The sequence below is a fragment of the Accipiter gentilis genome, chromosome 4 (genome assembly GCF_929443795.1).
Source record: "Accipiter gentilis chromosome 4, bAccGen1.1, whole genome shotgun sequence".
NCBI classification, from domain to species: Eukaryota; Metazoa; Chordata; class Aves; order Accipitriformes; family Accipitridae; genus Astur; species Astur gentilis.
The window spans coordinates 44524004-44547560 of NC_064883.1; the positions used below are offsets into that span (position 1 = coordinate 44524004).

The following is a 23557-nucleotide window of genomic DNA, read 5'->3' on the forward strand; positions in this document are numbered from 1 at the left end:
CCCAACCGCTGGGGTACCAAAGATGCTCCCCGGGGGGATGCAGTAACCCGGGCAAAAGAAAAGGGTGGGTGGGTGGGTGGGTAGGGGGGTGGTGGGGGGGGTGTCACGCGTGGGGCGGGCCACGCGTGGGCGGTGTGGCGGTGGTGGGAGCCTGTCTCTTTAAAGGACCAGCCGCGGCCCCATCTGATGCGGCGGCTCCAATCAGCGGCCCCGGGGCTTTTGGCAGCCGGAGCCGCCGCCGCTCCGCATTCCTCCGTCTTCCTAAAAGGGGCTAACATGGCGATGGGCAGGATGAGGTGAAGAAGAGGAGGAGGAGAGGAGGAAGGGGGGGAAAAAAAGGAAAAAAAAAAAAAAAAAAAAGGAAAAAAGAAGGAGGGGGGAAAAAAAAAGAAAGAGGGAAAAGGAGGGGGAGAGAGAGGAGGAAAAAAAAAAAAAGGAGAAAAAAAAAATAAGGAAAAGAGGAACGGGGGATGCAAGCAGGGCTGGCAGCGGCGGCGCGGTAATTTCCTCCCCCCCCCATCCCCCCCCCCATCCCCACCTCCTCCAAAAGGCAAAAAAAAAAAAAAAAAAAAAAAAAAAAAGGCAAAAAAGCCAGCCAGCAAAAAAAAAAAAAAAAAAAAAAAAGGGGAAAAAAAAAAAAAAAAAAAAAAAGCAAGCAACCAACCCAGCAAACCACCCAACCCAACATTTCTTTTTTTTTCATGGAGAGCAAAAACCCCAGGCAAGCGGAGGAGGACCGGGACTCCTTTGCGCGGAGATCTTTGCATCAAAATGGTAGAGCTTGCAACCCCCCCCCCCCCCTTGCTTTCCCTTTTCTCTTCTTTTTTTTTTATTTTTTTATTTTTTTTATTTTTCCCTTCCCTCCCCCCCCCCTTCCTCCCGCTCCCGGGGCTTTGCTGACTTTGCAAAACCCTCCGAAACTTGCCCAAATCCTTGCAAAAGGGGAGGGGGGGGGGGGTTTGCATGGGCGAGCCGGTGGCATGCTGCATCCCTGGATTTGGGGGGGGGGGACACACAGCCGGAGAGGGGGGGGGGCTGCTTCGGGGAGCCGTGGAAAAAAGGGGGGGGGGGGTGGATATAAACAGCGCAACCCACCCGTGTTTCTATTTCAAGCCGCTTTGGCTGGGGGGGGGGGGGGGTGCATGGGGGCTCCCCCCCTCCCCTTGTTGTTTTTTTTTTGGGGGGGAATGTTTTGCATTGGGTCAAAATTGCATTAAAAATGTCCCACCCCCCCCCCTCCCTGCACCGGCTCTTTTTGCAGGGACTGCATTGGGGGGGGGGGGGGGCTGGGCTTCGCTTCTGGGGTGCTTTGAGGGTGCTGGGGGGGGTTGGGGGGTGCAGATGGGGGGTGCAGAGGGGTCTGATCCCCCCCTTACCACCCCCCCCACCCCTAAGGTGTGGGGTCGTGCGGCCCAGCACCCCCAAGGTTGAGGGGGGCTCTCGCCCTGACCCCCCCCCCAGTCCACCTCAGGGCTCCCACTCGGGGGTCACTGGGAAGATTTGGAGTTTGGGGGGGGGGGGGAAACTTTTCGAGTCGCCCAGGCCGGAGGATTTGCTGGCGTTGCGGGAACGCAGGAGCAGCTCGCCGCTTCCTCGGCCCTTTTTTGTTCCCCGGATGACTCCTTCATTTTGCTAATTTTTCGCCTCTCTTCTCCCCCCCCCCCCCATCCCATCCCAGTTTGCTCCAGCCGGTGGGTCCCCTTTTCCCCAGGGGGATCCGGGGGATGTTGGGTTCACCCCGATATCCCAAAGGAACGAGGCCGCGAGCGTGGCCTGGAAAGGGTGCAGCATCCCACCCCGCTTCGGGTTCGCAAAAGGATTTTCCATGCATGCTCTTAAAAAAAAAAATAATAAAAAAATAATAATAATAATAACAGAGGGAGGCTGGTTGCACCGGGAGTCTTGCAGCCGGGGCTCTCGTCTGCGGCAGTGACCTATTTTAGCAGCCGGTTGACTTTTAAGGGGGGGGTTAGTTTGACTTGCAGAGAGCAGGCCTGAGCCGGGAAGATGCACGGGAAATCCTTCGGGATGTTCTGCGCCCAGGGACAGCGGTTCCCGGTACCCTGGTGCCTCCCCCATCCCTAAAAGTGCGAGGCAGTGATTGCCCCAGCGATGGCTCCGTGCCCGTAATAACACCCCGGGAGGCGTTCGAGCGGCTTTTCGGAAAGGGGAAGAAAGTGCAAGCTTGGAAAAATAAAAGAAACGACGCTGAACCGGCTCACGAGATGATGGCTGGGATGCTGGGCTGGGGCTCAGCACCCCCCCCCCGATCTGATACTGGGGGTAACTGGAGTCGGGTTTGGGTTTGGGCCGGCCGGCCGCGCTCGGCCTGTGAAATTCCTGCTGGCATTAAATCAGCTGCTGGAACAGCCCCTGCATCCCCTCCGGAGGGAGATGCTCATGGACCAGGGAAGGCACCGGGGAGGTTTTTGGGAGCGTTTCGTGCTCTGAGGTGGGGATGGAGATGCCCAGAGCCCACCCGAGCGGGCAGCCCTGCGAGGAAGAAGGGGAAAAGTTGGGAATTAAACCTTTCGTCCGCACCCGGCCTCAGCAAGAACCAGAGGAAAATTTGCTTTACACAGCAAAAAAATCCTCCTTGGAATGATATTAAGGGGTTTTTTTTTTAATTTTTTTTTTTTTTTTTTTTTTAATTTTTTTTCCTGGATCTGGGGTGAAACCTCGCTGGGTGCAAACGTTTCAGCTCTGACCGCGGAGTTTCCCTGAGGATGCCGACTGGGCTAAACACCGCTCCGGGGGTTTTACTGGGGGGGCCGGGGGGTTCCCTTCGCCTCCCGGCTTGGCTTCACGGCGGAGCTTTGTTCTCCCCGCGAGGAATTAACGGTGCGTTAGGTTATTACCAGGCAAACGCCAGACTGGGGCGAGATAAACGGCCTTGTATTTCTGTCTTGCGTCTGGAGGAGAGGCATGTCACCCCCCTCATAAAAATAAGCCGGTGCTGCCTTTGGAGATGTTTTCTTTGTAAAAGGGAGGGAGAAGCAGGAGGTTGCCTGCGAGTCAATTAGATACCGGTTATTTTGAAGATGCAGATTTTTTTTCTCCTTTAGGAAAAAGAGGGAGAAACCTTTTTGCGGATGAACTGAATGTGTCAAAACATCAGAGGGTCTTTGAAGGTTTCGGGGGGAATTGCTGATTTCCCCATCTTCCCTCCTCGCTCCGGCTGGAGGAGAAAACTAAGGGCTCTCCCACGCTGCTGCGTTTAAGCCTTTTTAGATGGGGACGTGGCCATGGCCATGACAAAGTGCTCTCCGGGAAGAGCAAGAGCTGAAGTTTTTATTTTGCTGCCGCCTTTGCGTGGCCCCGAAAAAGGGGATCCCCGGGTCCTCCGAGTGGTTTGCATCCCAAATGTCCGCCGGCTTCCCGTGGGATCGGTGGTTCCTGGAAGGCTGGAGGAGCAGGTGCCGGTGGGGAGGGTGAGCTCAGGGTCAGGCTCTGTGTCGCCTGCCCCTAAATTTTCCTCTTTTATTTCTAAAGGAAACGCGTTGCGTCGCTGGAGCGGTATTTGCAGGGCAGGGCTGGCCCCGTTGGGTTTCGCGAGTGGGGACACCTGAGGTCTTGTCCCCGTGTCCTTCGGGATTTCTGTCCCCGAGCCAACCTCGGTGCTTTGGCTGCCTCTCCCGATGGGGAAACCTGGGCTGATTTTTGGATATGGGGAAAGGCCGGCCGTGGTGGTGCAGATAGGACGGGTAGAGGACTTAATTGCAATAAATTGTCTTTTTTTAATTCTTATTTTTATGACTGTATTTTTTGCCTGGAGCCAGGGCTGCTAACACCCTGTCTGAGTTAAAGCCCTGCTCCCCGAGCTGCTGAATTTGCTGGACAGCTGTGATAAAAATAAGCCGTTTTAATGCACATTCATAAAAACGTTAAAGTGGCGGGCAGGGAGGATGGCTGGACCGGAGGAGAACGACCGGTGCTTCTCGAAGAACCCCGGTCAAGGTTGAGTTTAGGATGGAGCTGGATGTGGGGACCATCCCTGAGGTCAGTGCCAAGGTTTGGAGAAGGATGCTCCGGGATGGAAAGCCCTGCCCGGGATTCTGGGAGAGGCTCAACCTTGGACCTCTCTGGCAATTTTGTGGTCTGGAGTTGGGTTAGAAAACATCCTGGGGTTAGGGGTTTGATGGGAACGGGGTGTGGGGCAAACCTTGGAGGTGTCGTATCCCGTCTCCCTTGTTGATCCACCTGGAAGGTGACAGTGGCATCCCTAGGGATGGGTGTCATCCATGGTACCGGGCAAGGGGATGCTGCCGTCTGGTGCCAGCCTAATTCAGTGGGAGGAGGTTTCGTGCATCCATCCCCCTTGTTTTCCAGGGATCCCAACCTCTTCCCAGCCCTTGCGTGGCCAACGGGGCTGGCTCGGGGGACACGATGGCTTCGGGCCACGCACGAGCGGCGCGGTGGCTGCCCCGTTGCACCCATCCGTACTCCCTGCGCTTGAGTTTGGGGTTCCCGGGGGTCCTAGGAGCCACGGGGAGCTGAGTGTAGAGCCTGCCCCGCTCCATCCATCCCCTCCCTTGGTGGCACCGGGGACAACCGTAGGGTCCCGAGGGGACGACGTTCGCCTCCTCCCCGGCCTCGCGCGGCTCGCGCCGGGCTGGGCAGCGGTCCGGAGCTGGCCCCTGGCGCAGCCGCTTGGCCGACAGCCCGGCTGGGGAGGTCAGCGTTGGGTTTTGTCCTCGTTTCCTCCCTCGATCTTTCCTCCTCTTGTTTTTCTCGGGCAGGGAAGGGAGAGGGACAACGGCTTTGCATGTGTTGCGTGTGTCCCGGGTTCTTCCACCCCAATAGTGACTCTGCGGGAGGTCCCGCATCCCCCGTGCAGCATCCCGTCCCGCTGCCCGCTCCCGTGCCAGGATGGTGGCTCGGGGACATCTCCATCAGCCTGGTGTCACGAGCTGTGCCAGGCGCTGGCGGGGACCCCGTGGCTCGGCTGTCCCGGCCGTGTTCGGTGTTTGTCAGGAGGATGCCGGCTCTGCCGAAATCCAGCAGCGTTCGTTGGGGGTTTAACCCCAGACCTCGCTTAGCGCAGGTCTTGAATTACCCGCAGGGTCTGGCCTGAGCTGCACCCAAAGAAACCCCTTTTGTCCCCAACCGAGGGGACACGGACAGACGGAGGGGTGCATCCAGCCAGACTTTGGTGCCTCTGCTTTCCCCCCCCAGAGCAGAGGGATTGAGGCTCGTCCTGGGCTGAAAATAACACATCACCGGGCTGAAAACCTCGGTATTTTTGCAGCAGGGAGGCTGCGTTTGCGCGTGTTGGGACGCTGAGGTTACCGAGCGGATTTTGGGGCTTGGCGATGCCCCTCCGCCGCCGCCTTTGGTGGAACGGAGGGATGATGAGCCCGATGCCATCACGGCGGCGGTGGTATCCCCAGGAGCAGCTTTGCAGCGGCGCCTCCCTGGACCGGTTTGGGGCTGGGGGAGGTGATGGTGGGATTGGCCCGTCCATCCATCCTTGCAAAGCATCATTGTGGCTTTGCAGCTTTGTGCAGGAAAGAAAAAGAGAAAGATGCCCAGAGGGGCTGGCGGGGTTTAAAAAACTTTTTAAAAAACCCACAAAATAAATAAGAAAGCAACCAGACATTAACCCTCTGCGGGCTGTGCTGCTGGGAAGCCAGTGCCCGCTCCCAACGGGGCAAAGCCTCGTGTTGCTCATCCCATCTCGTCCCCCTGCTCTCCCCCAGCCGCAGGCGGCCGTGGTGCTTAGAAAAAAAGCCCAAACGAACCTTTTCCCTGTTTGGAGAGGTGGCTCCTTGAGCTGCAGGGGGACAGGGATGGGGGAAGGATTTGTGCCCGTTCCCTTACACTGAGGACGGTCCCGCTGGGCCTGGCGCTGCCGCCGGCTTCCCAGGCTGCTCCCTGGAAAAGCATCTTTGAGCCAAAGCCTGTAAATGCTGGATGCTATTAAAAAAAAAAACCCAACCAAAAAAACAACCAAAGGGGAGGGGAAAAAAAAAAAAAAAAAAAAAGCCTGGGAAGCATCTGACTGTCCACCAACTGGGCTAATGTTCTTCTTCATATGGGCAGAGGCTGGGAGGTGTTTTTGGGGGTTCCTGACCCCCCAGGGTGGGACACGCTCTGGGAGCATCCCTGAACCCCTTCCCCTTGCTTCCTCTCCCCCAAGCCCTCAGATGGCTCTATTTTAGGCAACCTCAAGCCTTTTAGAGAGTACGTAGGGGAAAATCACCGCTTTAGACGGTGTCACCACCATCCTAAAGGACGTGGCCATCCTTAGCCTCCGGAGGTGGGATGCCACCATCCCTGGCGAGCAACCGGTCCAGCCGTGGCAGCATCCCGGCGGGCAGGATGCCGGCGGTGGGCGCTTGGGGCCACGTCGGCCGGCGCCTCGCCAGGCGGGGCTGCGGCCGAGCTATTGTTTTCCCTTCCTGCTTGTTTTTCCGGACAACCCTCCCCTAATTAAATAAAAACACCCGTCGGAGAAGTGAACAAACCGGGCTGCCCCCCCTCCTCCAACCCCCAGCACGGTCCCGTGCTGTGGGAGGGCAAAGCACCCGTGGGAGAAATCCCCGGGGGAGGAAGACGATGGGCGAGCGGAGCGGTGAAGGTAGGCGATCGTCGAGGGAAAGGCGCGTCGGGATGTGGTTTAGCCCTCTGCCAGGTTTCTATGCGCGGCCGTGGTCCAAAAATCGGTGGTTTTGGCGATGTATGGGATGTGTACGGTCCAGGGAGAGCCGCTGGTTGTGGGGCGGCTTCATCTCGGTGCGTCCTGGTTTCGGGAGTTATGGGAAGGCGCGAGCATCACATAATCCTTAAAAAAAAACAACAACAAAAACTATGTGGCCTCAAAACCATGGAGAAAAGGCTGAAGGTTTCATCCAAGGGTCTTGAAAGCAGAGGGCAAATTATAGGGGGCTGAGCATTAAAACCGAAAGCGCGGGCGTCTTTGGGATTTCTAATGATGCGCCTTTGTGACTTTCGAATTAATCTGTAAAAATAAGGTTTTAAACATTATTTCTTTCTTTAGCAAAAGTCAAGGTTTGGCATTAAATAGTTTCAGCAAAGCTCTTTCACCCCAAAATGCAGCGGTGTTCAAATTGAGAATAGGACATGGTATTTTTTGAGGCGCAAGTGCTGACATTGTATTCAGCTACTTATTAAAGTACTTTTCCTTGATCGGTTTAATACTGAAGGTCAACGGTAAATGTTTTGGTGGTTGCAAATGATACAGAAAAGCAGATTGCTGTTTTTCAGGGGAGTTTTGGGGGTGAAAAATTTTAGGGAAATCCCCAAATTTTGTGCTGAATGGAAACTGGTTTGCGGGCAGCTGGTTCAACTGCTCTGCCCGGCGGGAAGCAGGGGCTTGTGGCCACCTAAATGTGCTTTTTATGCCCCAAACCCCCCGTCCTTATGCTAATACAGGAGAGAGGTACTCATGGTCCTCGATCCTTTGGTGATGAGGGCGATAGACATGGCTACAAATAAATAAATAGAGGCTGGTGAATGTCAGAGATGGTCTTCTGGGGGGCTGCAGATTTGAGTATTTAAATATATCCAGCGTGACCTGACCTACTGGTTCCTTGCGGGGTTTTATTGCTGCAGGAGCATTTAGGGATCTGGGTCTTAATACGTGCCAAGCTAAATAGCATTTTATCTTGGTGTGTTGATTTAAATCCAGCAGCAGTCCCCTTTCAGTGGAGGTGATGGGGTGTTGGTCTGCCTGTTTGGGGAAACTGAGGCACGCAGGGGGGATGCAGGTGGAAAGGGAACTGGGCTGTGCTTGGGCTCCATCTCCTATAGCAAAATTTTCGGTGGCTTTGCTGGAGAGAGGCTGCCCCGGTCCAGCGAGCATCAACATCTCCTTCGGCCCCTGTTCCTATATCGCTCTTACGTCTTCCTCGCATCCCCTGCCATTGGGGCTCGGCCGACCCCCATCCCTCGGTCCCCCCTCGCCCCGAGCATCCTTCCCGTCCTCCGGCCGCCTTCCCGCCTCTCCGGCCGTTTTGGGATGGGGCTTTGGCAGCATGGCTTGGAAATGCTCTTAAAATAGAGCCGGAGGGCAGCGTCAGGGCAGGGAGGGCCGTCTGGAGGCACCGCCGTCCCCTCGGGGTGGGGACTTCGCGGCCACGCTGCTTTCGAATAATTTTTAGGGGGGATTTTTTTGGGTGCCGACGATGCCGGGACCCTGCCTGGAGGTCGTCGGCGCGTGGTGGGGGCCGGCGGTTTTAGGGTTCGCTCCGATTTGGTGCACCCAGCGAGTCCCCCAAGTCCAGACTCGGGGTGGAGGTGGGATGGGTGACCCGTTCCTGCGGTGCCGTGTTGGGCTGCTCGTGGGACTAAACCGATCCAGAGGGCCCAGGTGGTGATGGTGGAAATGAGCAAAACTGTGATTTTTTAAATATATATTTTTTTTAAATAAGTATTGGTTAATTTAAAAAAATAATGTATTTTTTTAACATATTTTGAAATATATATATATTTTTGTAAAATATTTGCGTTTTCCCAGGGGAAGAGTAATGGATTTAACCCTCCCATTAATCCCAATTAATCGGGCTTCTCCGCTCCAGTGGAGTTGCAGGGACGGGAGCTGCCGGAGGGGGTATTTCGGGGCGAGTTGGGGTCTTTCTTGGGATCTCACCCCGGCGGGCGCCTCTCGTCTTGGCTGGCGCTCCAGCTCTGGGCGAGCTCACGAAAAGCATCTGATAGCAATAAAGAGCAAAAACCTCCCGCTGACAAGCCCGGGCTGAAGTCACCGACGGGACGCGGCCAAGACACGCATTGTCCTCGCCGCTGCTGGGACTGATTAGAGCCGCCTGGCAAGCCCCGGCGCTGGGTGAGGGGTCAGCCCCTTTTGCCAAAAAACCTCGATCCGGAGCAAAAAAAAACCCCAAACCCCCAGCTTTAGTTTTCCAGGCTGTGCAGAGGCGATGCCGCCCGGCGGACCCTATTCCGCCTGTTTTGCCCCCATTTCTCCACGGCGGTGGCCGTGCCGAGCTTAGGGCATCTTGTACGGGGAGCAAGGTGAGATGGATCCCGGGAGGAAAAACCTGAATTCGATTTTATTTTTTCATAGCGAAAGCAAAGCAGGAGAGGCCCTGGCAAACAGCAAACTGCTCCGCTAAAAGCTTGCTGTCTCTTCAGTGTTCGATATTTATTATATCATTATTTATTTTCTATGTGCTTGGGGGGTCTGAGCCATCCAAGTTCCTCTCGTCAAAATGTCCTTGGCAGTCGCAAGGCTTAGAAAATGGGGAGGGGGGAGTGGGTGGATGGCTGTTCCGGCTGGGATGCAGCATTTTATAACAAATATATATAAAGAGTGTTTATGTATTTATATATTTTTGTATTTATAAAGAGTTTAAATATATATACATGAATGTAGAAAATATAAAAATATATATAAATATATATATAAACCCCCCCTCTTTGCCCCCCTTCATGCTGCAGAGCCCAGTATTTGGCAAAGAGCTGGTTTTTCCCTGTTTTCCCCAGGTACGAGTGTTTGCTGGGGCACTCCGGGACCACTGGGACCATGCGAAGCTGACGACCCCGTTGGTTGGGTGGGTTGGTTGCAGAGCAGAAATTCAGTGAATATGAAATTTTTGGCAGGGAGGGAGAAGGGTTTTTTTGGCTTGTTGAGAAAACAGAGGAGAAAACACCCTTTTTTATTATTTAAGCATTTTTGTCTGTGTGCGCTTTTGCCTTTGGCTCACAAAAAAAAAAAAAAGTCAGACAAAACGTGTCTTGCTGGAATTCATGTGTTGATCAAGAGCTGCCATTTGTCCCAGAAAAAATGGGAGCTGAGAAACTTTTTGGAGCAGGATAAACCCAGCAGGTTGAACTCTTTCTGGCCGCCACTGTTCTGCACCATGTCCTTGGTCACATCCCGCGATGGTGGGGAAAGAGGGTGTTAATTTGGCCGGATCCATCTCCATCCATGAATTGGGTATTCAGCACAGAAAACCAAAGGGCAGCAAAGGGAAAGGGGATATCCCACCTGCTTTTAATACAGGGCACGGGATTTAGGGTGTGGGATATCCCTTACATTTGGGATACAGCTGGCAAACCCATCCTGGGGCTCAGGTATCCCCAGGAGAGGTGATAAACGTCCAGGGGTGGTCTGCACCATGCAAAATACATGTGAGCTAAATTAAACATCCAGCAAAGGCAGCCTGGGAAGTGTCGGCAGTCGCGGCATTTCGTAGTGTCGTGGTTTAACTCCAGCCAGCAATTAAGCACCACGCAGCCGCTCACTCGCAGTGAGACGGGGGAGAGAATCGGGGGAAAAAATGTAAAACTCGTGGGTTGAGATGAGAACAGGTTAATAGAAAAGGAAGAAAATAATAATGATAAGAATAACAATAATAATATGATAATAATAATGAAAGAATTGGAATATACAAAACAAGCGATGCACAATGTAATTGCTCACCACTCGCTGACCGATGCCCAGTTAGCTCCCGAGCAGCGATCTGGCCCACTCTGGCCAACTCCCCCAGTTTATATACTGGGCATGACATCCCATGGTCTGGAATACCCTGTTGGCCAGTTTGGGTCAGCTGTCCTGGCTGTGTCCCCTCCCAACTTCTTGTGCCCCTCCAGCCTTCTTGCTGGCTGGGCATGAGCAGCTGAAAAATCCTTGACTTAATAGAAACACTACTTAGCAACAACTGAAAACATCAGTGTGTTATCAACATTCTTCTCACACTGGATCCAAAACATAGCACTATACCAGCTACTAGAAGGAAAATTAACTCTATCCCAGCTGAAACCAGGACACGCAGCCTGGGGATGCTGCTCACTGATTTGAATTTTTCCAGGTATTGCTTTTCCCCAGGCAATTCAAAATGGGCTTTAAAAAAGCACATAAATCATCCCGGTGAATCCAGCTAGCGAGTTAGCTGCTAACGTGAGCCAGAGCACGTGGCGTAATTCGGCAAATATTAGGGGATATTGTGTTTTATGTAATTATCTTGTAGAAGCAGGGAGGTTTAAAATCCCAATTTCCTTCTATTTAGGGGATTAAACCTCAGCTGGTGCCTAAAATTGGCTTCCCGCATGGGGCAAATGTCCCCCCGGGGTCTCCATCTTGTTCAGGAGGTTGAGGTATCCCCTCTCCTGCTTGACATCTCCTCTGCCTGAGCGTGGAGAGCTGAGCCAGGCTTTGGACCTCCTTGGTGGTGGGGTGGCCATGGTGCCTCCTACCCAGGCTGAAGGGATGTCAGTGGGTGCTCGTATGGCCTTCGCCTGTCCTTTCATTGGGCTTTCTCCTCTTTGGTTGAGTCTCCCGGATTCAAGTTGGTGGTGGAGCTTCTTGGTTGGTATCTGCAAGCTGGGCCTAGTAGTGGAGCATTTCGGTTGGCATCTCCAAGCTGGGCCTAGTGGTATTGCTTCTTGGTGTTTTGAAGCTGGGTCTGGTGGTGGAGCTTCTTGGTTGGCATCTCCAAGCTGGTTCTGGTAGTGGAGGTTCTTGGTTGGCATCTCCAAACTGGGTCTGGTAGTGGAGCTTCTTGGTTGGCATCTCCAAGCTGGGTCTGGCAGTGGAGCTTCTTGGTTGGCATCTCCAAGCTGGGTCTGGCAGTGGAGCTTCTTGGTTGGCATCTCCAAGATGGGTCTGGTAGTGGAGCTTTTTGGTTGGTATCTCCAAGCTGGGTCTGGCAGTGGAGCTTCTTGGTTGGTACCTCCAAGCTGGGTCTGGTAGTGGAGCTTCTTGGTTGGCATCTCCAAGCTGGGTCTGGCAGTGGAGCTTCTTGGTTGGCATCTCCAAGCTGGGTCTGGCAGTGGAGCTTCTTGGTTGGCATCTCCAAACGGGGTCTAGCAGTGCAGCTTCTCGGTTGGCATCTCTGACTTGGGATGCATGGACAGGGACGGGTGGCATGGCTGGCTGGGTGTTTTCCTGGGGAAAAAGCCCTCCTGAGTGATTTTATTTCCTTCCTCCCCACAGCTGATAGTCGAAAAAACGACTGACTACCCTTCGGCTGAGTACTCCCTGGTGGAGGATGTAGCCCTCCACTTCACGTGTTTGATGGACAGACTGAACGAGCAGCGCCTCTTTCAGCCGGACCTGTGTGACGTGGACATCGTGCTGGTGCAGCACAAAAGCATCTTCCCGGCGCATAAGGGGGTCCTGGCGGCCTACAGCCAGTTCTTCCACTCCCTCTTCACCCAAAACAAGCAGCTGCAGCGCGTGGAGCTCTCTCTGGAGGCCCTCACCTCGCAGGGCCTCCAGCAGATCCTTAACTTCATCTACACGTCCAAGCTCCTCGTCAACTCCTGCAATGTGCAGGACGTGCTGAACGCGGCTGCCGTGCTGCAGATGAACAACATTGCCTCCTCCTGCCAGAACCTCCTCGACACCCGCTCGCTCAGCCTGGCCGCCGACATGGCCTTGCCCGCCGAGGGCTGCACCGGACCCCCGCCCTACTATTGCGAGATCAAGCAAGAGGTGGATGCCCCCCATCCCAAAATCTACGCCCGGGAAGGCAACGACCCCTACTCGGTGCGGGTGGAGGATGGAGCAGGAGGTGGGACGCTCCCGCCTGGTCCAGCCAAGCAGTACTACAAGGAGGAGAAGGATGATGGGCCGGGCGCTGTCTGTAAGATGGAGGGCGAGGAGTCCGAGGAGGACCTGGACAGCCAGGGCTCGTACAACCGGGAGCAGATCATCGTGGAGGTGAACCTCAACAACCAGACCCTCAACGTCTCCAAAGGCATGGAGGGGAAAGCAGCCGCCAGCGAGGCGGCCGTGATGGGGCGGGCTGACGGCGATGGGCGTGACACGGAGGAGGATGGGGAGGGGGAGAACGAGGAAGGAGAGGAGGAGGAGGAAGAGGAGGAGGATGCGGAGGTGGGCGAGGAGGAAGAGGAGGAGCACAGCGAGGAGGAAGACCTGGAGGAGACGACGGAAGAAGAGGATGATGACGACGACGACGAAGACGCGTCGGAGGTGAAAAGGGAAAAGGGTGGGCAGCCCCGCAGAGGCAGCCGGGCGTCCAAATCCACCAAACCTGCCATGGCAACCAGGTCCCAGGAGATGGCCAAGGTGGAAGAGGAGGAGGAGGAGGAAGAGGAAGGCCAGCGAGGGAGGAAGAGGAAAAAGGAACAGGACGGTTTGGGCCAGAAGGTGAAGCTGGAGGAGAAGCAGCACTACCCGTGCAAGAAGTGCCCCCGGGTCTTCAACAACCGCTGGTACCTGGAGAAGCACATGAACGTCACGCACAGCCGGATGCAGATCTGCGACAAGTGCGGCAAACGCTTCCTCCTCGAGAGCGAGCTGCTGCTGCACCACCAGACCGACTGCGAGAAGAACATCCAGGTGAGCCAGCCCCAGGGACATCCCACCGGGGGATGGACATCCCACCAAGGTGGGGACATCCCACCGAAGGAGCATCCCACCGTGATGGGACATCCCAGTGGGGGAGGGACATCCCACCCACCATGGAGGACATCCTGCCAAGCTACACCATGGGTTGGGTTCATGCTCAAATAATATTTTTGCTGTTGCGGTTGGCACATGGCAGACGGGAGGGAATCTTACTTCACCCGTGACTTGTACGCAGGCTCAGGAGGGTCCCACGGTAGCATGGGACCCGCGGATTTGTGCCTGGGGACTCTGGCTTCCCCTTGGCCAGCTGGGTGGAAACATGGAGTAATTTTTGAAGAGTAATTTTTCTTTGAGTTTATTCCGTTAATCTGGATAAAACATTGCAAGCCCCTGATGGAGACACACTCTGGCCGTTCCCACCCAGGCTGAAACCAATTTAGCTTAATTCCAAGATTTGCTGACACGAGTTGAAATGGTTTTAATCTGCCTTTTGTGCTCTTTAGCTTGCGTATTAGCAAATTTCCGAATGCATCTGACATCCATGTGTGGCTCGGGCTTGCTGTGTCCTTCACCTAATGCTAACGAGATCCCGTGTTAGCAAATTGACTCCGTTAAATCAGTGCACTTTTGGGGGGATAGGTAGGGCATCCCATCAGAGCAGCAAACGTGTGCATTCCTGCAGACCCCTCCAACCCATCTCCTAATCCGCAACAAGCTGTTTTGCATGACGCTGCCGCTACTAATTAAAAAAATACCAACTTCTGGAGAGTTTTTCCCGTCATCCTTCCTGCCAGCAACCGGATTTTAAATGGTCTTGCAGCTTTCCTAAATGAAGATAACGTAACCCAAGTGCTACTGGAGCCCTTTGCCGATGGCACCCCAAATAAAATGGGGAATGAAGCAGATCTGGGCACTAGGGTATGCGGGGAATACGGAGACACGAGTGGTCTTGGCTCAAGCGGGTGAAGGAGCCGTTGCCTGCACTGACCCATCAGTGCATCTTCCTGAAAAATTCACAGTGCCAAGGTTGCTTTTTTTTGGATGGTTTTTTCCCCAGAATTGAGCAAGTGCAGCTCTGATACCTGCATGGTGGTGGCTGTTTCGGAGCCTATTGTAAAGCCTGTGCAATTAAAAATGAGTTTTCCCAGAACATTTCTCCAGCCTCATCTTCTTTCCGGATGGATAACGTGGGGCTGTCATCACCTCATTGCTTTCCCCCCCCCCCCCTTTTTATCCCTTTTCCAGGTCATTTCTGAGTAGGATGAACCATAACTGCCCATGCAGTGACCTCCTTCCGCAGAAAAAGTGGATCATTACCTTAGTAATGAGTTGAGCGTTTTTGATTTTACAAATAGCCAAATTCACGCCATTTGCTCTGATAATATTGAATAACTTTATCAATATACCATGGAATTATAGCTGGATGGAAAAGAGATTTTTTTTCAACTTTATACCTATAATGGACAGTCGTTATTTCTTGTTTTTTAACCAGATCTGTGGAGGGACCATCCCTCTTATCCCGTTCGGCTCTGCTGCTTTCTTCCCCTGTTTTGTCCCCAAATTTCATCCGTAATGCTTGAGGTGTTAGGCTTCATCTCGCTCCCTGTGATCATTTCCCATTGCCCTCCGCAGCCCCACGGACACCACAACAGTCATCCTGCCTCTGCTGCCCGAGAAATGACTCGTCCTTTGCTTTATCAGGTTGTTTCTCAAACTCATTTTTAGCCAGCTTCAGTGTGGTTTTCCTATTAACCTGCGAGAATTTGTCTTCTCATATTTTTCTCTCGTTTGGATGTTACTTCCACATTTTCGAGTGATGCTTTTTTGTGGTAACTGAGGACACAGGGCTCAGCCCTCCAGGGTGCTTGGTCCCAGCCCAGGGGCTTTCTACATCTGCTGCTTTCCCTCTACTTTTAATTTCAAAATTCCCCTGCAGCCTTTTTCATTTTGAGTGGAGAAAATGGATATTGATGTGTCTTTGATATCAGGCTCTGGTCCTGGATTTGTCCTGAAATGTTTCTTAAAGCAGACATAAAATTGTTCTGATCTGTGGCAATATATACTTAGGAACAGTAAAACTCAGAGGACCACTCATGTTGATATTCAAGGATGGCAAGATGAAGATGATGAGTGTTGGGAATGCCTCTGTGACCCTAATTTTGCCTCTCAGGCATCTAAATATAAATAGAGAGAGAGATACTGTGACTACATGGCATAATGGTATATTTTCCAGGGTATCACAGCCTCACTCAGTGCAAACTTTGGTTGAAGCCCATCAATGAACATCTGTTCCTCTGGGTAGGAGGAGAAGCCAGAGGAATACCTCCCCAGGCTTACTGGTACCGCTCAGCCGTGCTGTTGCAAGATGCCTCCAAGGCATGAATTATTTTCTGAACACATCTGCAAGGAGAAGGGACGGTTTTATCCCTGTTGGCCAAGAGGAAGATGAGTCATGGAGAGATGAAGGGGAAAGAGTTGACCCTTGGAGGAAAAAGAGACCCTTGGCTCCTGGGAGGGTCCTCGGCCATGTGCTGCCCACCATCTCTGTGCTCTAGCAGTGGTTTTCTGTGTGGACCTCGCTCTCCCGTGTTTCCCCGAGCTCCGAACTGATGTCACATGCTTCAAACAGGTCTCATGCTGAAGTTGGAACTTTTCCTGGGAACTTTCAGAGAAAGATTGAACTTGTTGGAGCTGAAGCAAATCTCTACCATAACTTCTTGGGGGAGACTTTGCACATCATGTTGTTCTGCTTGTGCTGATGGACTGGTTTGGGGGTCCATTTTGGTCCATTTGGATATGTTTGGAAAACTCACTTAGTGGTAAAGTATCCATAATATCTGCTGAAGACTGAAGTTGCACTGCCCTGGCTTGGGCTTCTCCTCGTTCCTATATTCTTTGCAGCCTTATAATGCACAGAGGGTTGGGGTTTTTTTTATGTAATGGTTTCGTTGTGTGCCAGAATAAAATCCTCACTTAGGAATAGGGCCTTGGTGCACGAGCTGCTGTTTGTGCAAGTCCTAATACAGCCATTGATGGAGATGCCAGGTCCTTCCCTGGAAAGTCATTGTCCCTTCCTCATCCCATGGATAGAAATTTGAGTTTTGGAGGTTTTGAAGTGACAAGGACTGTAGCAGACTTGCTGGTCATTACGATTTTTGAAAGCTGTATGTTTTAGAGTGATGTTCCCTTTCAATGGATGAAGCTGATAGCCTGGTAAAACGAAAATGCTGGTGGTACCTGGGCACGTTCCTCTGCTTCCCTACCCATCCCCTCTCTCCTTGCAGTGTGTGACGTGCGGGAAGGGGTTCAAGAAGCTCTGGTCCCTCCATGAGCACAACAAGATCGTCCACGGCTACGCCGAGAAGAAGTTCTCCTGTGAGATCTGCGAAAAGAAGTTCTACACCATGGCCCACGTGCGCAAACACATGGTTGGTGAGTGCGGAAGGCAGCGGTGCCACGGGGGGATCTCGTTTGGGGTGTTCATCCATCATTTTGACAATGAAGGGTGATTTTTTGTCGCTGTTGTGTTGGGAGTTTAGGGCTGGGCTTACTCTTGGGTGAGCGTTCTCATGTCCACGCAGGGGCCTTGAAATTTGGCCTTAATGCTGTACATATGTCTGCTCAGTGCTAGGGCTGCAGCAATCAGGCATGGTGCTAGGGAATCTCATTTGCTTTATTTAACCACAAAAAAAGACCTCAGAAGTGATCAAAGGAGGGCTTGAAGTGTAACCATCCTTCCTTTGTAAACCAGGACCAGATCACACCAGTGCCAGGCTTTGAAAAGCAAATTGCACATGGCAACAGCGGTCAGGTCCCTGGGGCTTGCAGGCACCAAAGAGATCAAAAAAAGGGGGATTTTAGCAGGCAATTAGGGGAGTATCTGGCATGTTGCTGCCACGCATCTTGCCATATGGCATTGAGTGTGCTGGGGTTGGGTGCTGACGTTGGGAGCGGCAGCCAGGACTTGGGGAGATGGATGCTTGGGGTGCGGGGAGAGTGCCTGACCCTGCTCCTCTCCGCTTCAGCTCACACCAAGGACATGCCGTTCACCTGCGAGACCTGCGGGAAGTCCTTCAAGCGCAGCATGTCCCTCAAGGTCCATTCACTCCAGCACTCTGGGGAAAAGCCTTTTAAATGCGAGGTAAGGTCCTGTGTGTCACCTCACCCCGCATCCTCTCAGACGAGGACAAAACCACTGATTTGGGGAAAGATCTTCCACTTCTTGGGGCTTTCCCCATGCTTTGTGCCAGTGCAGCTGTAGGGATGCTCCCACGCTCTTCCAAACTTTGCGTCCCCTCCTGGTTTGAGGGTCCCACCAACCTTATGATGAAAATTGTCCAATGCCAGGATCTGTCCCTGCAGCGCCTGGACCTTGCATCCCATGCCAAGCCCATCCAGCCTGCAAACTTGGCTGGGTATGTCCTGAAAAGCCATAGATTTGGGTTCTTTTTGGGGGAAAAAGGTGATTTCTGCACTGCTCCGACATGCTGGTGATCTGGGGGGGAACATGGGGGGTGTTTTGGGTGCTCATCAACAGCTCATCCCCATCTTGACCCTGCAGAACTGCAATGAGCGTTTCCAGTACAAGTACCAGCTGCGCTCCCACATGAGCATCCACATCGGCCACAAGCAGTTCATGTGCCAGTGGTGCGGCAAGGACTTCAACATGAAGCAGTACTTCGACGAGCACATGAAGACGCACACGGGTGAGAGCTCCCCACCTTGCCCCCGTCCCGTGCAGGCAGGCGCCCGGGTGAAAAAGCGATGGGATGGGGGTAGCATCTTTGGGTGGATGGCAAGATGGAGTTTTTGAGGGTTAACAATCTGGTCACCGGCTTCTCATCCGTCTTCCCCCCCATCCTTAGGCGAGAAGCCCTACATCTGCGAGATCTGCGGGAAGAGCTTCACCAGCCGCCCCAACATGAAGCGGCATCGCCGGACCCACACGGGCGAGAAGCCGTACCCCTGCGACGTCTGCGGCCAACGCTTCCGCTTCTCCAACATGCTCAAAGCCCACAAGGAGAAATGTTTCCGAGTCAGCAACCCTTTGGCTTTGGACACAGCTGCCCCCCAACCCACCGCCAGCCCGGCCCCGCTGCCCCCCGGCCCCGGCGTTTCTCCCCTGCCCCTGCCGCTGCTTCATCCCCTTCCACAGACCCTCCCTCCTCCTCCTCACCTACCGCCACCCCCTCCCCTGTTTCCCGCGGGGAGGATAAATTCGAACAACAACTAGGTGCCCCCACCTACCCCGGTTGTGCGCCTGCACGGACTGCTCTACCCGTTGGGAACGTCTCCCCCCGGGGAGCCAAGGCTTCGCTTGCTCTCTACCCCCCCTTCCTCCTTGTTTTGGGGTTGTTTTGGGTTTTCTTTCCTTTTTCTCACCCGTCATTCTCTGCGGAAAGGGGGAGCAGGAGGAAGCCCTGCCCTGAGGAGCGTGGGTGTTGAGGGGGGGGGGAACCGCCGTCCGTCTGTAAGGGTGTAGGTAGAAGGCATCGCCCTGTTTCATCTTCCTACCCATTGGCTTCGTCCTTGTGCCGGGATGCTGGCGGGGCTCGGAGGAGCAGGATGCCGCGCCGTCCGGGGTTGAGCTTGCCGGTGTTGCGTGCCCGCTCGCTAGCCGAATGAATGCCTGCCGGCGCTTCAATATTTATAATAAGCCGAAATCTAGCTAGTGGTGCTTGAATCCCTGTACTGTAAAGCTGGTCTTTCAATTCAGGCTCTTTTCCCAAGAGGTTGAGAGGTGGGCACCACGGAGGAGCCCCTGCTGGCCCCGTCTGCCGGCCCCGGTGGCCTGCGGCGAGCGAGCAGATGTCCCCGTTGGAAAGCCGTCAGCCTGCTCTCGTTAGCAGCCCTCGCCGTGTCTTCCCTCCCCGCAATAGGTTTTCCTCCTCGATAGGTGAAAGCACAAACATCGGTGTTGCATCTTGGGGCGTCGGCAGCTCACTGCCGCTTCATTTTTGGGGTACCCTAAGGGAACCGGGCTCTGGTGTGCCCTTTCTGCTAATCCCAGCAGGAGCTGGGCTCCTGGGGATGCTCTGGAGTTGGCGAGGTGTCCCTGGGAGAGCTCCGATGGCCTCGGGACTGGCGGGAGGGTGGCCTGGGACAGAGGATGCCGCTGTTTCTCGGCAGAATCAGCCCAGAATAGTGCCTTAACAATTCGAATAACCCCCTGACTGACGGGTGAGCTCCAGGCTGGGTCCCATTGCAAGGTTCAGAGCTAAAGCAAGATCCCATTCAGCCTGATTACGATGTCCTATGCCTCCAACTTGTTGCCCGCGTGACTCTCCCAAGCTTCGCCTCTCCCCGTGGGGTTGGCATCCGTTGCCCTACCCTGGCTTCCAGGGGACCAGTGAGGGTTGTGGTTGGTTCGGTGATGTCCCACGGTGTTGGTTAGCGCTTTTCTGGCCACATTGTGGTTGTTGAAGTTGAGCTGGTCTTTGGTTTCACCTACTCAAGCTGGCTTCGTGCTGGCGGAGAAGAGGAAGGCTTTGCTGTTACCTTTTCGTTGGATGATGGGGTCCAAGCTGGGTCTCTCGTTGCTGTGCTTTGCCCTGGGGTGTCATGCATTGGCCTGATCATGGCTGGGTGGTCTCCCTGCCTGGGAAAGTGTCTTCTTTGGGGTCTGGGAGAGCTGGGAGCGCTGCAGGGGCTGCAGAACATCCAGCATGGTCAGAGAGGTGCCGGCCAAGAGGTGGGGTGCGTTGCAGCTGATGCCTTGCTCCCAGGGCCAGCGCTGTGGATGTGTGTGGATGTGGGTCAGGTCATGGAGGAGGTGGTGAGCAGGGCTGTTGGTAGGTAAGAAGGAAGAGAGGACACTGAGCGTGCTGCAGGAGCCCTTTCTCATTTGCACCTTGTTCTGGGTGATAGCAGGGTGCTGGGCACAGTGAGCCACATCTGGCTCTGCAAGAAGTCTTGGTGCTTCATCTGGACCAAATCAGCAAAGTACTTGGGCAACATTGAGGCTGTCCCTGCAGAGATCGGAGGATTCAGCCATGGGCTCAGGGGCTTTGCTGACCAGGGACATGCAGGAGCATTAGCCTGGTAGGGACAGGACAGGGGAGCATCTGCTGTTCTCCTAAGTGGTCTTTGAGGTGACGGGTTAGGTGACCGGTGTCCCTTCCTGCTGAGCGGTGCCTCCCTGTGCCTGACGTCTCTGGAAAGCTGGCTGCTCTTGTGGATGTTAGCATGTTGGAGCAACAAATTGCTTTTCGTCTTTATGTTGGCTGGGATCCTGTGGACCCCCAGCACTGCAATAAGTACCAGTGAGCTCACCCTCATCTCCATCTGCTTTGAGCAAAAGCAGGATGCTATGGCAGAGCTGCCTCGCCATATCGACCTTCTCAGATGGGTACCAAAGGCTCCTCTGCTCTCCTTCCTCCGTGACCTTGGGGCTTATTGGGATGGTGCAAAGCCTTCTCAAACACGCACCCATGAGGGATGCGGGCACGCAGGTCTTGGGGCCATTGGCTTTTTGAAGGGACCGTGACCCAGACTGGAAGACGATTGCTTTAGAGAAGCATTCAGTGTTACCCTTGGAGGTGTTGGAGGGCCTCAGTAGAGTGGTCCGTGCTGTCTTCTCGTCTGCTGCCTCCCAGACCCCATCCCCTCAGGCTCCCTTGTGCTTTTTTCCCCTCACACTCAGCCTTGAGATGGGATGGGAGCACTGCACCCCAAGGAGGGCTCACCTTGCCTGTATGGTCTCCTGTGATGGAGCCCATCAGCCTACCTGTCTGGTAGACTTCTCCCCACAAGTAAACACCCCCACCATGTGTTCCCTTGTACCGCTCACCTGGAGGTGGCTTTCCCTGTCCTGGGTCACCCTCTCGCAGTGAGGACCTGTCCCACTTGGACATCCCTGTGAGATGAGAGCACCTTGTTGAGGCTAGAAGCCCAGCAGAAAGCCCAGTGACTGATCCCAGCCGTGTCTGATCCCCTTCGAGAGCCTGCTCGTAGAGCCACCTGGAGACGTCGAGATGTGACCATGCACACAGCACTTTGGAGAACCAGATCCCTGCTGCTCCCTCCCCTCTCCAAGGCCTGGGCAGTTCCCAGGAGTCCTACGTGGCCTCCGAGCCCTTTTGTCTACACCCTTACTCGGCCCCAATGTGTCTCTTGATTTCTGGTTTTCGTTAACGTACTAAGAGCTCAAATGAGTCGCTCCCGCAGTGTCTCGTCCCGCATTCATCCCAGTAGGCCCTGCTGGCACCCATTGGGTTAGACAGGGCGGGAGGCGGGGGTTTTGGGTCCGTTGTTTTCAAGCTTTTTATGTTTTATTTTAAAATTTTATTTTTATTTTTTTTTAACTCTTGCACCTTAATCTCTCACAACCCTTCTTCGACAGACCGCGAGGGTGGAGAGGAGCTTAATTTCCATTAAGCAGTTCATGAATATGCCGCAACGCAACGTTCAACTGACAGCTCTGCCCACGCGCCGAACCCCAGACCTGTCTGGGTTTGAATTTCTCCCCCCGCCCCTTCATTTGAACGCTGGGGAGGGAGGGAGTCATGTGGGGAGGGTTGGTTTTGGTTTATATATCCCAGGAGCCTGGTAGCACAGACCAGTTAGCCTCATAATGTCCATGAGGCACAGCTGGCCCTTCGGACCACAGCCATAACCCCAGCGCGGTGGGAAGGTGATGATGGATGGATGGACGGCCGGCAGGTGGGAACGGCTGTGACAGTGCAATAGAGACGAGCATCCGCTGCTAGACAACTCCACTGATTAAACTCTTGGTTTGCCCGAAGTTGAGAGGGAAGGACGGACGGACAGACGCCCTTTGTTCACACGGACAGAGAGAGCTTCCCCACGCGCCGCCCTGCCTGGTGACACGTAACCACGACGGGAGTTGGGTTGAACTTGCAAAGGAAGAAAATAATAATTAAAAAAAAAAGGGGGAAAAAAAAGAAAGGATTAAGAACAAATTCAGTAGCATGGAACTTGAAGAAAATGAATGAAACCCCAAGCACTTGCCTCAAAATTAGTTTCTCATGCCTGGTGTTTGGCTCTGTATTATTTTATGGCATTCAGTATCGGTTGCCCAAACATGCCAACTTAAGAGTGTATCGGTGGCTCTACTAGTGTGAACAAACTAAACAAAGCACTTTATTCTGTATAGATAAGGGAGGGCGGGGAGGGGAAGCTTTGATGCTTTTCAGAAGCATCTTAAGTAATGTTCTAGCAAATGTATTATTATTATTACTTTTTTTTTTTTTTTATGACCATGTGTAATCAATATATGTTTATCTTTAACTCCAAGTACAGCAGTTACTCTCTTTGGGATGGTGTGATGAGGGGGAGGCTGAGATGGTCGGGTTAGTCCATCAGCATAGGGCTAACTGGGGTGAGTCATTGCCTACTGCAAGAATGGGCAAGTCTTGCTTCGTTGATGGCCCCGTTGGCCAATGTCTGGGAGGTCCCAAGAGGTGCATCACAGCCAGCCTTGGCACCACGGACCCGACGTGCGTTCCCATCCCGAGCCATCTTCTGCCTGGGGGTGCTGGGGCTGCTCTCTGGGCCACCCATGAGCAAGATGAGTCATGGGAGGCTGTTTTGGGTTGTCCCCAGAGGCCAGGTCCTTGGCCATGCTTTGAAACCTGCTTTTGGCCTCTCACCAAGGCACGTCAGGGGTCACTGAGCTCTGAAAGTGGTGAGAGGCCAGAACTGGGCCTTTCCACTGCGTTCTCCCAGTCTGGAAGTGTTATGACTGTTACCAAAGAGGTTGCAAGTGGAAGGACTGAATCAATAAACAATTTGTCTTTTATAAAAGAAAACCCAAAGCTCCACCACTTTCTTTGTTACCTTAATTTTGCTTTGCTTTTTTTTTTTTTTTTTTTGAAAAGCTCTTTTCAGGCAATTGCATGAGGAGTCACAGCCTGGCAGGATGGGCTTCCTATGGCATATTGACCGCTGCTGTCGCTTCACGTGTATAGACTTCGCATTGGGTTTGGTGGGAGGTGTGTTCGTGTGTGTGAGACAGCTAGACACTCGTGGGACCAGCCTAAAAATAGCTTTTCAGGGAAGGGTGATCAGTGGATAGAGGAAGGGGCTCAGTGCTTACAGCCCTGGGGGCGTTAAGGGGGGTGAGGGCTAAGGTCCTGGGGCCTCCCGGCTCCATGAAGTTTGAGTGAGCTACGAGCTGGGGTTCTCTCATCTCTTCTATAGGCAGTGGAGAAGCCAAGGAGCCCATTCAAAAGCACCCAGTGCCTTTATTGATTTAAAATGGAGCCGTGGCAACCTCGCCAGCTAACATCAGCACTGATA

General features: G+C 53.6%; 1 protein-coding gene across 1 annotated transcript; it reads left to right on the plus strand.

Annotated features, from left to right (window-relative positions):
- Positions 1-634: 634 nt before the first annotated feature.
- Positions 635-23034, plus strand: ZBTB47 (zinc finger and BTB domain containing 47). Its single transcript, XM_049798742.1, has 6 exons — positions 635-774; positions 11918-13288; positions 16582-16729; positions 17323-17438; positions 17859-18003; positions 18163-23034. Exons 1-6 carry the CDS (start codon positions 772-774, stop codon positions 18528-18530), a joined length of 2151 nt encoding a protein of 716 aa, XP_049654699.1. The 5' UTR covers positions 635-771; the 3' UTR covers positions 18531-23034.
- The last annotated feature ends 523 nt before the right edge of the window (positions 23035-23557 follow it).